Below are 17,315 nucleotides of genomic sequence, written 5' to 3' on the forward strand. Positions count from 1 at the left end.
ATAATGGACCAAATTTGGGGTATTCTTTTAATTTTTTTTTCTGATTGTATAAAAGAAATTGTAAATTTTTAATTACGTTGTCCGATTAATTTATAAAGAAAAATGCGTACAACTTTATATAAAAAAAACAAAAAAAAAATTGTGTATGTGTCAAGCATATATAGGATACAGACAAGGAAAGTTTTACACGAGTAGAGGTAATTTTTTTTCATTTTTACTAAATCAACAAATTTTCTAAGAGATTTCTTTAGATTTTATATTTGAATATGACACTTGTTTAGAAATACACGCGTTGCTTAACATGTAACATTTATAGTGTACAAGAAAATGTATTTTTTTAGAAAATTTTAAACAATGTTTTCTGCGTCTTTATATATATACAGAAAAAAAAACATACAGCACATTATTAAAATTCTTTGTCTGCTGTCATTATTTATATATAAAACAAAATATTGTTTATTCGTCATTGTTTATCTGCTGTGCATAATATAAATATATAAATATGTATAATAAACAATACATCACTTTTTATAGTATTAAAAGACATTTTTCACTTTTCTTTCATAAATTAAAAATCTAAGTTTCAAATTAATCATGTTTAAATTAAATTTGATAAAAATTAAAATCAAGTTTTGAATGAACAGTTATAGGCGGATAATTAAATTTGATTTAACGTTGCTTAGCAACTTCACGCCATGGTTTTGTGATTATGCGGTGATATTGATAAGTGACAGTATAAAAAAATTTATTTCGATTCTAACTTTATGCGGAATATTGATCATTTAAATAATTAATTATGCGGAATATTGATAATTTAAATAATTAAGGAAGAATTATTATTAAATTTACATTTTTTTCGGGGACTAAATTATAAAGTTTTAAACTTCGTTGATTGGAAACGTAAAGATGGTAAGTTGCCATTGCTTCATAAATGAAAATCTAGTTGGAAATTAATGATTTTGGAAAATAAATTAAATATTAATACCATTAGGCACCGAAGAAAGGAAAAGGAAAATCAGCAGACACTGTGGATGGAGTGGATACGTCAAAAATGAACAGGGAACAATTGGAAATTTATTCTCATAAAATCCTGGAAGAAATGGAACGTGAGAGAGAAGAGAGAAATTTTTTTCAATTGGAGAGAGATAAACTTCGAACTTTTTGGGAAATAACACGCCATCAATTGGAAGAAGCTCGTGCAGTGACAAGGTAAATAAATTAATATTTGTAATAACATAAAAATAGAAAAAAATAAAATATTTATTTTTATTTAAAACTAAAATATTTTTATGTTTCATCAATTTTAGAAACAAAGAGCGAGAAAAAGAAGAATTGATAGAAAAACATGAAGCGGAATTAACATTATATAAACAAAAAGTAAAACATTTAATGTACGAACATCAAATGAATCTCTCGTCATCGAAAGCTGAACACATGGTTGCGTTAAAAATGGCACAAGACGATTATATATCACAAGAAAATGAACTTGTTCAAGATAAAAGACAATTGAAGAGAGCGCAAAATGAAAAAGAACTTTCGCATATGAACGAAATTCGATCATTGAAATTAGTAAGTTAATTGAAAAGAAATTTACTTGATTCAAATAACTTGTCTATTGTCAAATAAATATTTATTTGAATCCATAATTTTTATTTAAATCAAAAAAATATTTACTTGAATCAAATAATTTTTTATTAATAGAAATAAATTTTATTTGAACCAATAATTTTTATTTAAATCAAATAACTTTTATTCCAACCGTTAATTTTTATTTAAATCAAATAAATTTTATTTGAACCAATAATTTTTATTTAAATCAAATATATTTTGTTTGAATCAATAATTTCTGTATTTGAAGCAAATGCAATTTATTTGATTTAATTAATATATTTTTTTGATTTAAATCAAAAATATTTTATACAAATAAATATTTATTTGCTAACGGACAAGTAATAGTTCATTTTGAATCAAGCAAATTTTTTTCCATTGTAAAACTGAATTACAAAATCGAAAGGAAAGACAAATACTAAATTTTAATAGTAGTGGTCAACAAGAATTTGTTTTAAAAAATATGTAATTAAATATTTTTTATTTTAATAGACATCGGCTGAAGAAATGAGCAATATGATGAAAAAATTCGAGTCTGAAGCCACTGAACTGGAGCAAAAGTACGAACAAAAGATGGCATCTTTGTATGAATCATTAATGTTGAAACATCGAACGGAAATTGTCGAAACTGAAGAGCGAAGAAATTTGCAAATTTCGACTTTAATAAATAATCACGAGAAAGCATTTGCGGATATAAAAAATTATTACAATGATATTACATTGAATAATCTATCGCTAATCAAAAGCCTCAAGGTGCATAATAATAGTATAAATCTAATTTATTTATTTACTTCCATATTTGCACAAATCAAAAATATTAAAACAAATATTTAAAACTTAGAAAAATAAATAGTTAAAACTATAAAATTGAACATTTAAATTTAGTCAAAAAAATATTTAATTCATTTTTTAAATTTATTTATTCTATTTTCAATTTTAGATTAAAAATTATCTAATTGATTTTAGATTAAAAATAATTAATTTTATTAATAACAATAAAGATGTTCTAATTTTTCTTCTATACTTCATTTTAGGAACAATTGGAAAATATGAAAAATCATGAAGAGAGAATGACGAAACAAGTTCGAGAAGTAACGAGCGAGAATAAAAAGAATTTCGAAGAGTTAAAAGAGGCTAAAAATCAAATCAGTGATTTTACTCGACGACTAACGAATTATGAGAAAGATAAACAATTATTAACAGTAAGAACTAAAATTATAATTGATTTACTTAAATAACTGTAAAATTAATTATCTAATTCACTAATTTAATAATAATTTATCTGACTAATTTTCAGCATACTAGAAAAAAATTATCAACCGCTCTAAAAGATATCGAAGCCATGAAGTGGGAAAATGAAGTATGCGAATTAAGATACAATAAGGTTCGCTGAATTCTCAATTTCATTCAAGAACAATTATTTTTAGTAATAATTACCTAAATAGTAATCAGTAATAATTTTTAACATTCTAAATAAGATGTCAAAAATTCTAATTCAATTCATATTTTAATAATTTTTACAGTGCAAATCTGAACGAGACGAATTACACGCTCGATTTGTATCGGCAATTTTGGAACTTCAACAAAAAACGGGCCTGAAAAATGTTTTACTCGAGAAAAAAGTGGAAAAACTGTCCGATTTGTTAGAACAAAGACAAACGCAAATTATAACAGGGACATAAAATTTCCATCAAACCATCTTATTTTTCTTTTGCGACCTGAAATATATTTATTTACTTATATTTATTACATTTAAACGAGTAATAAAACGACAGATATTAGACAAATTTATCACAGAGAACGTATATATGTTTACAATAGAGCGTCGAAACCTGGAAGTTAAATAGTCTTTGTGTTTACTTTCATTTGAATAAGCCGAAACATCGCATAAAAAGCGAATATTTGATTAATTGCTAGAAAAAGAAATTGATTCCAGTCTCTTTTTTTTTAAAAATGTTTTCACGAAGAGAATTTGATTAACAGGCACAAATACGCATTTTTTTTTTATAATTAACATGCATACATTTTTTTTTAAACTACCAAATTGATTGTTGTTGAAAAGACAAATAATTTCAAAACAATTCAATTTCTTCAATTCAATTTCTTGGTAAAAAATTAAATTTTCTACTCCATTTAGATAAGTTTTCTCCGAAGTAATCAGGTCACGAGGTTGTGTCAAAAAATTTTTCGAAATAATACTTTCTTTTGTAAAATATTTCTCCTGCTAATACTATTTTTTTTGGAGATGAAATATTTCGAATTTGGTTTTTTTAAGACTAGAATTCTAGATACAGAAGAGTGCACTTTTTTTTTGTTACAGTATTTTACATTGTACAGATGCAATAAATTCATTTTTCACTTAAATATTCTTCTGTGAAAAAAGAAGAAATTTTTTAAACATACATATAAAATATTTTAATCGTGTTTACTAAACATTTACAACACTAATATATAGAATGACTAATTTTATTATTAAACAAGATTGTACAGTAAATATATATTTTGTAATTAGAATTTATAAATAATTTTTAGAAGTTTTGTCAACAGTGTAAATAATGTTTTTATTACCTGTATAAGATTTGTAATAACATGACTTTATATATTTAACAATCAACGTATTAAATTTCAATTAAATAAACACCCCTTTCACTTTGTAAATAGAATTTAATGTTTTAGTGTAAAGTTTATATATATTGCGATATATTAAGAAGTTTGGCACAAATCACAGTTGAAACAATTGTACATATGAGTCAGAAAGATAATTATTAATTTCTTATTTTGTAATTATTTCCATGTTAATATTGAATAGATATTTTTTGCTATACTTTTTTATAGTTTAAAAATTTGTTAAATATAAATAATTTGCATTCTTATTAAAAAAGTACTACTATTTTTTTTGTCTAGATAAAGATTGTCAATATGTGAATCAATGTACCCTCGGTCCGTAAATTATATATATCTTTGTTTTTGATAAATAAAAAAAAAAAGATTTAACTCATAATTATCCAGTTGGATAGAGCTTCGGCAATAAGAGTTGTGAAATGAGAACTTACGTTAAAAACAACAGTCTCACCGGCAGCGAGAATGGCAGCGAATGAACCGTACGTTCCATAATCGATGATACTGTGATTGCACGCAGACAAAACTGCGAGATCTTTACCTGGTCCTTTGCCATTTGAATCGGAAATAAAGGTGATTCGGTGGTCGCTTTTTAAATTATATTTACACCAGGCAATATTGTCACTGGCAACCAAGAAAATAGCATTTTTGAATTTATTTAGAAAATAATCCATTGCGTTTAAATAATATCTGACTGGTGCTGGTCGAACGTTAAATTTTTGCCATAAATATTCCACGTAATCGGTTCTGCGTACGTGAACGCTGATATATGTTGCATTTGTTAATTCGAATCGTGAAGCTGCCTTCATTAATACCATTTGTGCATACAAACGGTATTTGAATTTGAATTTAAACTCTTGTCGTAAGTCATCCAACCAGATTAAAATTTGAGACCAATAGGCCGCGTGTCTGGAAAATTTTCATAAATACAGATAAAGTTTAATTATTTTCGGAAAATTTAATTAAATAAAAAATAAATTTAATTAAATACTTTCGAAAAAATTCAGTCAATTCGATAAATAATAAAATTTATTGCAAGAAGCCAATTATTTTCAACTTTAAACACAATTTTTATACAATTTCTCGAAAGAATTCAATTATTTTTAAAAATTTTGACAGAATTCTTTATGAGAATTTCATTATTCCAATAGAATTTTAATTACATTTCTCAAAAAAATTCAATTATTTTCGACAATTTTAATTACAATTCTCAAAAAAATTCAATTATTTCCAATACAATTTTAATTCCAATTTTCCAAGAAAATTAATTTATTTTCTACAATTTTAATAAGAATTCTACAATTCTTAGCAAGATTTAAATTATTTTGAAAAATTTGAATAAAACTCTTTATAAGAACTCAATTTTTCCCAATAGAATTTTAATTAAAATTCTCCGAAAAAATTCAATTATTTTCTAAAATTTAAATAAAATTCTTAGCAAGATTTCAATTATTTTCATAATTAATAAAATTCTTCATAATAAAAAAATTTAATTAATTACTTTGAAAAAAATCAATTATTTTGAAAAATTATGCTCAAATTCTTTAAAAGAATTCAATTATTTCCAATACAAATTCAATTACATTTCTCAAAAAAATTCAATTATTTTCGTAAATTTTAAATTTAATACAATTCGTAACAAGATTTGAATTATTTTCCTAACTTATAAAATTCATCACAAGAATTCAATTATTTAAAACAAAATTTTAATAAAATTTCTCGAAATAATTCAATTATTTTTAAGAATTTTGATAAAATTCTTTATAAGAATTCAATTATTTCCAATACAATTTCAATTACATTTATCAAAAAAATTCAATTATTTTCTAAAATTTTAATAAAATTCTTAGCAAGATTTCAATTATTTTCATAATTAATAAAATTCTGTATAAGAAAAAAATTTAATTCGGTAAAATCTTTGAAAAAATATAATTATTTTGAAAAATTTTGCTAAAATTCTTTATAAGAATTCACTTATTTTCAATATAATTTGAATGGAATTTATTGATAGAATTCAATTATTTTCGAAAATTTTAACTAAAATTCGAAAGAAGATTTGAATTATTTTCCTAAGTAATAAAATTCGTCACAGGAATTCAATTATTTAAAAAAAGGTTACTAAAATTTCTAAAAAGAATTCAATTCTTTTTAAAAATTTTTGATAATACTCTATAAGAATTTAAATATTTTTATTCTAATTTTATTTAAATTTCTCTAAGAAATTAAATTCTCGAAAGAGTTAAATTATTTTTAAACATTTTAATAAAATTTTATTTAAAAACTCTGGAAAATAATTTAATTTTTATATTTAGTAGAAATTGTTAGAAACAAATTTTTAAATTCTGAATTTAGCGAATTCATTTCAATTTAAAATCATTAAATTTGAATTGAATTTAAAATTGTATTTAAATTCAACTTTCTTCTTATTTTTTGAATAATTAAATCTTCAAAGAACTTTTTGAAAATTTTTAAAAATTCAAAAATTTGAGAAAATAATTAAATGTTAGAGGAGTTATAAAAGAAATTTTTTAAAATAATTAAATTTCAATAGGTTTTGAATTAAAATTTTTCAAGATTTAAATTTTTAATAATTAAAGTTAAAAAATCTCAACAAACTAGTTGAATTTCAAAAATTTTAATTCGAATTTTTAGTTGGATTTTTGAATAATCGAAATTTAAAATTAAAAATTGTAATTTAGACGCATTTTTAAGTGAATTTCCCCATTTTTTTTTTAATAATTGAATTCTCAACGAACATTCTCAAAATTATTTAAAATAATTGATTTAGAAATTAATTGTAGTTAAAAATTCTAGAGAATAATTGAATTTTGAAGATCTTACATTAGCAATTTTTAGAAATAATAAAATTTCAGAAGTAATTAGTAAATAATTTTTAAAAGTTGGCAAATAATTGTAAATATCGTTAAAATTCAATTAAAATTTCATTTTTTGATGAATTTTTTTTACAATTTTTTTAAAAAGTAATTGTGTTTTTCAAGAAAAATGTATTAAAAATAATTAACTTTTACAAAAACTAGAAATTTAAGTTATTATTGAAATAAGGGTAACAGTTAAAAACCTTTTCTAGAAAATTAGAAAAAAATAAAGAAAATACAGAATAAAATATTTGTTATTATCCGAAATTAAAAATAGTCTTATTCGATTTTTTTCCTACTGCGAATCGATTAAAATGATTTTTTTTTTTTGCTTCTTAAAGTCGATCCGAGGTTGTCTATAGTCCATAAAATTTTGAACGTTCAAATGAATGTCGATACTTTTATTATTTCTTTTAAATTGTATTTTATTTTTAAAAAATGATCATTTATAATAAAAACAATTATTAATTAAGCAAATTTGGAAATTTATATTACTTTTTGATTCAGTATAATAATTTTTCGAAAATATTTACACGAAAAAAAAATATCCTTCTCTTGAACGTTCGAAACTTTAGAAAAATATATTTTTAATTAATTTGTTAGAAAATAATCACCTTGGAATTATGATATTCTGATGGGTACTGTTCCATTCACTGAGGGAGACAATTTGATCGACACCCAATGTACAATATCCAATATTACTCAGAGGTGGTATGCTCAATTTTTCAAAATGTTCTTCCAGCGTTTTCAAGATGCATCTTGGAACATACGGTTCCAGACCGGTTCTCCTGTTACAAAAAAATTCATATTTTTTAAATTCATATAATCAAGAAATTTATAAGAAATAGAATTTAAATTCCATCAGTAGATGGAAAAAAAGAGAAAAAATACCTCGCAGTTGCCCACACGGATGCGTACTCCCAAATTTGATTTCCCAGCCTCCCGCCTTGTACGGCAGAAACAATTCCATATTTCGGACAAGGCGTCTTATTTTGCAGTGAAATTTTACTTGGCCTCAAATTCGAGTGACAAAGAGCCTGCTCATAAACGGAGATTTTCGTGCGCCTCGTTGCAGGATTAGATGTGTACATCGGGAACAGGAAGACGTGGATACCGAAAACCACTATCAGAGCGAGAACTATTGCACTGGCAAGTACATGTTGTTGCGCGTGACTCATTTTCTCTGACACGTGTTTATAATTATTTGTAATTTTAGAAATTTTAACTCTTGTATAGTTATTTCACTAACTATCCTCTTCTTTTTATTCTATTTTATCTATCTATTTCGAACACTACTGGGTCCATAGATCATCAGTCTGTCATTTCACGTCTTCGTAATCGTCTTCTTCTTCTCACTGTCATCTAAAACGAAAAAATTATTTTTAATCCACAATCAAAATTATTTTTCCAATATCTTTTTTCTAATCTCTTTTTCAAATCTCTTTTTTTCGAATCTAAAAAATCATCGTTAATAGAAAATAAAAATTTCTTACCATTACTGCTCGTCGAAAAGACAAATCCATTTATTTTTTGAAATGTAAACGTAATTTTCGACTAAACTGTTTGTAAACATGGTGGATTTTAATTTATCCATTATTTGAAATTACTTCCTGTGCTTTTATCGTTAATACATTTTCCTTTGTTGTTGTATTTTCAAAAAAATTTGTTTTGCAAACTAAGAAACTCCAGAGTTCATTGTCAATAGCTTCATTTCTTCTCCCTTCTATTCTTGATGATGAATTTTCGCATGCGTCGGTTTCGCCGATCGATATAATTGTTGTCAAAAGATTATAGATATATTTAATTTTCAAGTTGATGAAAAATAATGAGAAGACTTAAATTTTCATCTCTCTTTGAAGTTCTAATAATTATTGATCGAAATTAGAAAATAAAAATTTTTAATTATACAAATATATGCGTTTCTAGCAAAAGGAAATTAGTAAAAAGAAAATTAGAAAGTAAAAGAGAAATTTAAACTTCGCAATTTTTCGTTTAATTAAATTTACATAATATGAATTTTTATTTATTTTGTATTTTTAACTTTTAGAACTCAAAAGTAAAAAAATTAAACGAAATACCTAAAAGTAATAAAATAAAATAAATCAATAAAACCATAGAGGTTTTTTTTAGTTATTTTTTGCAAGCACTAATATTACAAATTTTTCAAGAGTGTAAAATTTTTTTTTAATTAGTACAAACAAACATTGTTTTTAAATTTAACGCGGCGGAATTAATACAATACGTTATGTGCGTATAATTTCTTTCCGTTCGTTCCATAACATTTTGTATCCAACCCTGTTAAAATGTGAACTTTGATCAACACAAGACTAAATTCTCTTATTTTCGTAAATTATTTAACAACAAACCAAAATATTAACACTCTCGTAAGACTTCAGTAGAAATTACATTTTTGCTTTATTTAGAAAAACAAAAATGGCTATCAATGCAGCAAAAGCTGTTTTAAAACCAGAAAAAACAGCTCTATTTATATGCGATGTGCAAGAAAGGTTTTCAAAAGCAATTTTTCAATTTGATAAAATGGTCTCCAATTCTTCGAAACTGGTAATTATTTTCTATTTTTGTCCTTTTTTTAAAAAAATCACAAAATTGTCTTGTTTTCATTTCAATAATAATTAATTCTTCTCTGTATATTTTCAAAGCAAAAAAAAAAGAAAGAAATGATTCTTAAACAGGTTTTCCACAGGTCAGAGAAATCAGGGAAATATCAGGCAATTTTATTAAAAGTACTGAAAAAAATTTAATTTTTAGAATTCATAAAAAAATTCTGAATTTTTGTCTTTTTTGTTTGCCTCATAAACTATTAATTTGAATCTTTTGAAGAATTTTAATTCCTATGAAAAAATAATAATGATTAAATAACGATTTAAAAAAGAAGTTATTGATGTTTTCTAATAATTTTACAATTAAAGAGATTCGTAAATAAATGTAAATTTTTTTGAGCATCTAATAATTTTTAGAGTGAATCAGAATATTCTTTAGGCTCAGGGAAAAAGTCCAATTTTTGTCTGGAAATCAGGAAAAAAGAAAAATATTACTTGCTTTTTGACAGGTAGATGCCTTGAAAATTTTGAAAATTCCCATGCTAGTGACAGAACAGAATCCGAAGGCTCTTGGAAGAATAGTTCCCCAATTGGACGTAAAGGGAGCAAAAGGTCCTTTCGCAAAAACACAATTCAGTATGTATACTCCTGAGGCAAGTAAAAATTTGATTAAAAGACAATTTTACCAATAGAAGAAACTAATAAAGTAAATAAATAATTATTAAATTATAATTATAATAAATTAATAAAAAGAAGAAATTTTTATATTAATTATTAATAAATGTAGGTTCGAAAGGAGCTGTCAACACTTTGCAGTGGCAAACCTCCGGAGTCGATTATATTAATTGGCATCGAAGCACATGTTTGCGTTGAAAACACAGCCATTGATCTCAAGCAAAATGGATTTGAAGTTCATACCGTCGCTGATTGTTGCTCATCACGAACTCTCGAAGACATGACTCTAGCCTTGGAGGTAATTTCTACTTATATTCCTATCTTTTCGATTTTTCATCACTTATTTCATTTCACTCAATTCTATAAATTAACTATTGATATTAGATTAATATATTAATATAATTATTAACACAGAGAATGAAGCAATTCGGCTGTCAGATAACAACATCAGAGAACGTCATTTTCAAACTTTTGGCAGACGCAAAACATTCGGAATTCAAAAACATTCAGGCCCTAGTCAAAAAACCGTCAGATTTCATTCATTCAGTACCTATGTCGAAAATATAACTGCAAAAACTAAAAACTGTTTTTGAAATAAAATTATTCTTCTGTAAATAATATAATTATTATGCCGCAGTGTCTTATAGAAAAATTACTTTATTTCTCCAAATGAGACATATAACAAGAAAAATGTTTTACAATTTTCAAAATTAGAAATTTTTTTCTTTACATTAACAAGAGAATGGTAAACAACAGTTTAATTAAAATTGAGGAAAAATATACAAAAGTTTTTAAAAGAAATTTTTCATACAAATAATTCTCAGAGAAAAAACTAATATAAAAAACAAATGTCAGTCAACAAATTCAGATAAAATAAAAAAATTAAGTTTTACTTCGTTGAGAAATTCATATAAAAATATAGTTTACTGTCTATAATTATGACTTGGACTTAGTATTTAAAATAAATAGTGTTTATGATAAGATGAGCGGTGGAAATATGTAGTGGAAAATAATTATTTCTTTATTATTTCGTTCATACCAGTGGAACCGAAACCAGCTTCGCCTCTTGCAGTGTCGTCTAGGGAGCTCAATTCCTCGAGTTCAGGATACTCAATTTTTTCGCAAATTAATTGCGCCACGCGATCACCAACTTGAACTTTTAAATCCTCATCACCGTGATTAAATATTACGACGCCCAAATTACCCCTAAAAAAATGACTTCGTGTAATCGAATCTAATTAATTTTATTATTATTTAAATTATTATTAAACTAGCAAATGTTACGCGCGGAACGAGATATTAAATTTATTATTATTATTATTATTATTATTAAAATTATAAAAATTTTTATTTTCAAATATAAATTTTTGAATAATTTCATAATCAAAATTTAAAAAATTCACTTATACATAATTAAATATTATTGTTTATATTTTCAAAAATTTAAATAGTAAAATCTTTGCAAAAATTCAATTATTTTCAATAAAATTTCACAAAAGAATTGAATTTTTTTCTTAATTATCGTTATAAAATTTTTCAAAAGAATTCAATTATTTTTTAACATTTAAAAAAAATCCTTCGAAAGAATTCCATTTTTTTAAATTTTTAATAAAATTTTTCGAAAGAATTCAATTAATTTCTATATTTTATTTTAATGAAATTTCTTAAGTAAATTAAATTATTTTAGGAAATTGTAATAACATTCTGAAAAGAATGTAATTATTTTATAAAAATTTTAATAATATTGAATAATTTAATTGTTTAGTTTCAATTAAGAAACACGATTATTTTAAAAACTTGTGATAAATTGTTCATAAAATTCAATTACTGTAAAAATTTGCGTTTAAAATTATTAAAGAAACTCCATTATTTATAAAAATTTAAAGAAATTCTTCAAAAGAATTTAGCTAGGATTTTCAAAAATTTTAATAAAATTTTGGTCATGAATTCAATTATTTTCATAAATAATAAAATTCTTCGGAGAAATTCAATTCTTCTTAAATTTTTTTGCTATGATTCTATAACCGTTCGCAATTTTATAAGAATTAGAATTTTACCTGTAGTCTTGGTCAACAACTCCAGCGCCAATATCCACGTGGTTTTTCCAAGCAAGACCGGAACGGGGTGCAACTCTGCCGTAAGTTCCTGGAGGAACGGCTATTTGCAAGTCGGTTTTAACCAGGTCCTTTCCCTTCGCAGGAATCACATACTCGTACGCACTATTTTTTTTTTTATAATAAAAGAAAATAATTAAATTAAAGGTATACGAAAGTCACGTGTGAAACATAACCATGATTTTTTCCGTTAGACTCAAATTTACATAATTTATTTATTACCCTGGTTAATTTCATACTTATCAATTCAAAAATACTATAAAACAAAATCTCACCTTCGTAAATCGTAGCCGGCAGCAAAAGCGTTTCCTTTAACAGGAGCAAAGGCCTTGTCAGTCAATTTTGCGAATTTCAAAACACTCGTTGTGCTTACTGGCATCTTGATTTCTTCTGTTCGAAAAGATAATAGGTAAACAATTAAAAATCCACTTGTTCTGTCTTCTCTCGTCGCTACTTGCGAAATGTGAACTCACTCTACGAAATCAAAACGAAAATGCTGCAAACAAAAGATTCTATTTGCAGTAAAGACAGTAATAGGCGGGAAATACTCAATACTGAGAACGGATGTTACGAAGTTTAAAGTCTATTTCTGTCTGTAATCAAAAAATTATTTGAAAACTATTTCAAATTATTCGACAAATTTAAAATTTATTAACAATAAAATTTCGCGTAAATTATAAAATCACTATAAAGTAGTAGTAGAGTAAAATAAACTTTTTGCACAATTAATAATTCTATTCTGCTTCCCGCTCGATGCCGCCTTTTTTATTGTCTGCTATGTACGATTTTTTATTTTGCTTACACGTTGATCAGTAATAGAAAATGTAATATATTATTATTCTTCAACATTCGTAAAACATACCTGAATTTTTATTGTTTCTTTTTTTTTAGAGTAAAATAAATAGATAAATGATATAAATTTAAAAAAATGTTGTCTGCTAGAAGTAAACAAAGATAACAGTAACGAGAATTACCGCTGGAACTATCTACCATTGGTTACATAGTCAATTTGTCCAGTAATTGACCAATAGGAAACTAGTTGCTACAATCATTTACGAAAAGGTCGAGAAGCAACCTACCCAACCCTGCTACTACAAGGTAATATCAGCTGATTTTTAAAGGAGCATGCGTGTTAAATATGTGTTTCAATTTTACTGTGTATTTTGAGGGCAAAAATTAATATAATCCTTGAGAAAAATAAGGTAAATATTTCCTTTTTGTTACATTAAATTAATAAACAATCAATAAACGAATAATGTCATTTTTTATATTTTTCGGGTCTTGTCGACCCATTCTGATAAATATTAGAGGAAAACCTAACCTATAATTTTTATTAAAAGGATTAAAAGAGTAATAAAATATACTTAAAAACTTTAAGATAAAATACAATTTAACAATTATGTAATAATATCGATATCGATTAATTAATAACTATTGATTAATTTAATAATCACAGTTTATTAAGTTTCATTTCTTTTAATTCACTTATTTGTAATTTACTTTTTTCTATAAAGATTCATCATTATGTCTGATACTCTGCAGAAGGTGAATGTAAAAACCGATCAAAAGCTGACTACCACCGATTTGATTAACATAAAAAGAATTGAAGAGATCAATAGAAAAAGAGTAGCAAGTGTGAGAAAAATAAAACAGAGGAATATTATATCCGCATTGTCTCTTGCACTATTTGCAGGAGGAGTTTATGTCTATACTATTAGAACCATGAAGCAGGAAGAATTTTTAGATGATTTCAATGAACCTGAAAAAGTTGGATCCCCATAACATTTTGGACCAGACAGCAAGTTTGCCTCTGTTTTTAGTAACTTTTGCTATACTTGTGCCTCGTTGAAAAAACTTTATTATCTGTTAAAAATACATTTAATTAATTAATTAATAATTGGTGTCTAGATTTTTTATTTTTTGTTTTAAAAAAGAAAAAATACAAAATGACAACTCTAAGATTGCCTCCACTTCCAACAGTACGTGATCTAGTCAAAATGTATCGTTTAAATGCAGTGAAACAACTGTCGCAAAATTTTTTGATGGATGAGCCGACAATTGCAAAAATTGTGAAAAAAGCTGGAAAAGTGAGAGACGCACACGTTGTGGAAATAGGACCGGGTCCAGGAGGGATAACAAGAGCAATTTTGAGAAAATTCCCGGAAAAAGTTATTGTCATTGAAAAGGATACAAGATTTAGACCCTTTTTGGGAATGTTGCAGGAAAGTTATGCGGCTGTCAATGGTAAAATGGATGTAATATTCGATGATATTTTAAAAGTTAACATGGAGAATATGTTTCCCGACGAAGTGGGGCGAAAGTGGACGGACGATTGTCCTCATATTCATTTAATTGGTAATTTACCGTTTAATATTTCGACGCCTCTTATTATTAAATGGCTGCATCAAATATCAGAAAGACGGGGTCCTTGGACAATGGGAAGAGCGAGAATGGCATTAACTTTTCAAAAGGAAGTCGCTGAACGTTTATGTGCGGACGTTGGTGATGCTCAACGATGCAGATTGTCTGTTATGGCTCAGGCTTGGACACAGCCGAGACTCAAGTTCATTATTCCTGGTAAATAAGTTAAATTTTAGAAATATTCAAAGAACAATTTTATTAAATGAAATTTCTTTAATTGCAATTCAAAACTGTTAATTAAAACCATTTATTTTCTTATTTAAACAAAGTATTTGACATTATTGATAATTTTATTGATCTTATTTTATTTTTCAACCCAGGCAACGCTTTTGTACCTAGACCAGACGTAGATGTTGGCGTAGTTACGTTCACACCTTTAGTTCAGCCGCGAACGAGTCACGATTTTAAATTGTTTGAAAAAATAACACGTCACGTTTTCTGCTATCGACAAAAATACAACATAAAATGCATTGAGTAAGTCTATTCAGCATTTTTGTTTATTAAAATTAATTCCAGGCCTCGGATATTATGATTTTTTCGACTTTTTTCGACTATTTTCAAATAATGCGACTTTTATCGACTTATATTAAAAATTGCGACTTTTTTTTACAAATTTTGCGACAAAATACCACATTTTTAGTAAAACTGCAACTTATTTCGATTTTTATTAGAATAAAAAGTATAACATACAAATCTTTGAAAAGTTACTTTTGAATAATTTTTCAAATTAAATTTTCGAAATATACAATTAAAAAGCTTTTAAATGATTGAAATTTTGTAAAATTTAATTGAAAATAATAATTGGTTTTTTTCAAGTATTTTATTATAAATTTTGAAGAATTTTAATTGACAAAATTTTGAAAATAATTTAATTTTCAAAAATTTTAATGAAAAATCTTCAAGTGTAAATTTAATAAAAATGCAATAATGAAAATTAGTTTCTAAAAATTATATTAAAATATTTTTGAAAAAATTATTATTTCTAACATTTTGGAGTAAATAATCATATTAAAAATTTTTAATTAAAATTCTTCAAAAAATTAATTAGTTTTTTTTAATTACTTTTTTAGACTTATTAAAATAACGGAGAAATCATTTCTAATTAAAATTCTTCAAAAATTTGATTTTTTAAATATTTTTTATAAACTCAATTATTTTTAAAAGATTTTATTAAATTTCAATTACTTTTCAAAAATTTTACCAGATTTAAATTATTTTTCAAAGATTTACCAAATTTCAATTATTTTAATTATTTGTTAAAGATTTTACCAAATTTAAATTATTTTTAAAAGATTTTATCAAATTTCAATTTTTTGGACATTTTTATTATGAATTTATTTATTAATTTATTATTTATTTATTTATTATATTATGAATTTCTTTATTGACATTTTTTAAAATATCTTTAAAAAGAAAAATGAACAGTTTCAATTATTATAAAAAATTGAATTTTTGCATTTAAATAATTAAATTCTCGAAGAACTTTTGGAAAATTATTAAAAATTAATATAGATAATTGATTCACAGTTGAAGTTTAGTTAAAAATTTTAGAAAATAATTAAAGTTTTTTAAGGGTTACAGTTGTAATTGTTTGAAATTATTAAACTTCAGAAGTTGGAATTTTTTGAATTTTATTTCTCGTGATTAAATTTATTTATTTATATTTATTTATTTATTCCTGTAATTTGAATAAGAAGTATTTAAATATTTTTTATTTAGCAAAATTATTCAAGTTTTGATTAATTAAATTTATAAATCTGAAGAATCAGAGAAATACAAAATAAACTTTTTGTGACAAGACTGAATTAAATAAACGACGTTTTCGACTTTTTTCTATTTTTAATTGACTAAAGCGATTTTTTTTATCGTTAAAGTCGATCCGAGGTCTGTAATTCGTATTTGTTATGAATTTTTAATATATTTTAATCGCAAATCAATTCGTATTTATGAATTGGAAAAATATTTAAATTGTATATCGATTCGTAATTTTTATGAATCTATTTAAATCGTAAATCAATTCGTACTTGTCGAGAATTGAAAATATATTGAAATTGATTTTTCTTTATTTTTCAGAACTCTGTTTCCCGTTGAATTGCGAAAACAATTGGCACTTATGATGTTCGGACTGTGTGAAATAGACCCAAATTTGATATCAACTCAACTGACAGTAGAAGACATAGACAAGTTATGTACTGCTTATAAATATCTCTGCGAAAAACACCCAGAAATTGTTAATTACAATTTCAGAGCGTCAAACAAAATACTAAGATCCTCAATGACGAGAGATGTTCAAGTGGAAGCAGCAATCATGTAAAATCCTCTCAAATAAAAAGAATATTTATAATTTGAATATTCAATATTTTCATTTGTTAAATAACGAAATTACACAAAAATGAATTTAGAATATTCTTTAAACGCATTAAGAACTTTGTTTGCAATTT

The 17,315-nt window shown here is 24.6% G+C and overlaps 6 protein-coding genes across 6 annotated transcripts; 4 read left to right on the forward strand and 2 right to left on the reverse strand.

Annotated features, from left to right (window-relative positions):
- Positions 1–530: 530 nt before the first annotated feature.
- Positions 531–3,310, forward strand: LOC122511687 (dynein regulatory complex subunit 4). The gene is made up of 7 exons (XM_043627095.1): positions 531–909; positions 992–1,209; positions 1,308–1,569; positions 2,101–2,361; positions 2,643–2,810; positions 2,906–2,992; positions 3,132–3,310. The coding sequence occupies exons 1-7, from the start codon at positions 907–909 to the stop codon at positions 3,288–3,290; spliced, it is 1,158 nt and encodes a 385-aa protein (XP_043483030.1). The 5' UTR covers positions 531–906; the 3' UTR covers positions 3,291–3,310.
- A 1,288-nt stretch (positions 3,311–4,598) lies between these two features.
- LOC122511689 (galactoside alpha-(1,2)-fucosyltransferase 2-like) lies at positions 4,599–9,019 on the reverse strand. Its single transcript, XM_043627098.1, has 4 exons — positions 8,597–9,019; positions 7,995–8,465; positions 7,718–7,891; positions 4,599–5,136 (listed from the first exon to the last, which is right to left on the reverse strand). Exons 2-4 carry the CDS (start codon positions 8,279–8,281, stop codon positions 4,599–4,601), a joined length of 999 nt encoding a protein of 332 aa, XP_043483033.1. The 5' UTR covers positions 8,282–8,465; positions 8,597–9,019.
- A 360-nt stretch (positions 9,020–9,379) lies between these two features.
- LOC122511690 (isochorismatase domain-containing protein 2-like) lies at positions 9,380–10,954 on the forward strand. The gene is made up of 4 exons (XM_043627099.1): positions 9,380–9,665; positions 10,174–10,317; positions 10,452–10,637; positions 10,754–10,954. Exons 1-4 carry the CDS (start codon positions 9,537–9,539, stop codon positions 10,904–10,906), a joined length of 612 nt encoding a protein of 203 aa, XP_043483034.1. The 5' UTR covers positions 9,380–9,536; the 3' UTR covers positions 10,907–10,954.
- A 24-nt stretch (positions 10,955–10,978) lies between these two features.
- On the reverse strand, positions 10,979–12,966 carry LOC122511691 (deoxyuridine 5'-triphosphate nucleotidohydrolase). Its single transcript, XM_043627100.1, has 3 exons — positions 12,729–12,966; positions 12,397–12,558; positions 10,979–11,545 (listed from the first exon to the last, which is right to left on the reverse strand). Exons 1-3 carry the CDS (start codon positions 12,830–12,832, stop codon positions 11,353–11,355), a joined length of 459 nt encoding a protein of 152 aa, XP_043483035.1. The 5' UTR covers positions 12,833–12,966; the 3' UTR covers positions 10,979–11,352.
- Positions 12,967–13,502: 536 nt separating this feature from the next.
- LOC122511692 (cytochrome c oxidase assembly factor 3, mitochondrial) lies at positions 13,503–14,251 on the forward strand. Its single transcript, XM_043627101.1, has 2 exons — positions 13,503–13,655; positions 13,968–14,251. Exon 2 carries the CDS (start codon positions 13,978–13,980, stop codon positions 14,233–14,235), a length of 258 nt encoding a protein of 85 aa, XP_043483036.1. The 5' UTR covers positions 13,503–13,655; positions 13,968–13,977; the 3' UTR covers positions 14,236–14,251.
- LOC122511688 (dimethyladenosine transferase 1, mitochondrial) lies at positions 14,249–17,224 on the forward strand. The gene is made up of 3 exons (XM_043627097.1): positions 14,249–15,030; positions 15,195–15,348; positions 16,948–17,224. Exons 1-3 carry the CDS (start codon positions 14,400–14,402, stop codon positions 17,186–17,188), a joined length of 1,026 nt encoding a protein of 341 aa, XP_043483032.1. The 5' UTR covers positions 14,249–14,399; the 3' UTR covers positions 17,189–17,224.
- The last annotated feature ends 91 nt before the right edge of the window (positions 17,225–17,315 follow it).

This window comes from Leptopilina heterotoma, unplaced genomic scaffold (assembly GCF_015476425.1).
Source record: "Leptopilina heterotoma isolate Lh14 unplaced genomic scaffold, ASM1547642v1 Lhet_89, whole genome shotgun sequence".
NCBI lineage: Eukaryota > Metazoa > Arthropoda > Insecta > Hymenoptera > Figitidae > Leptopilina > Leptopilina heterotoma.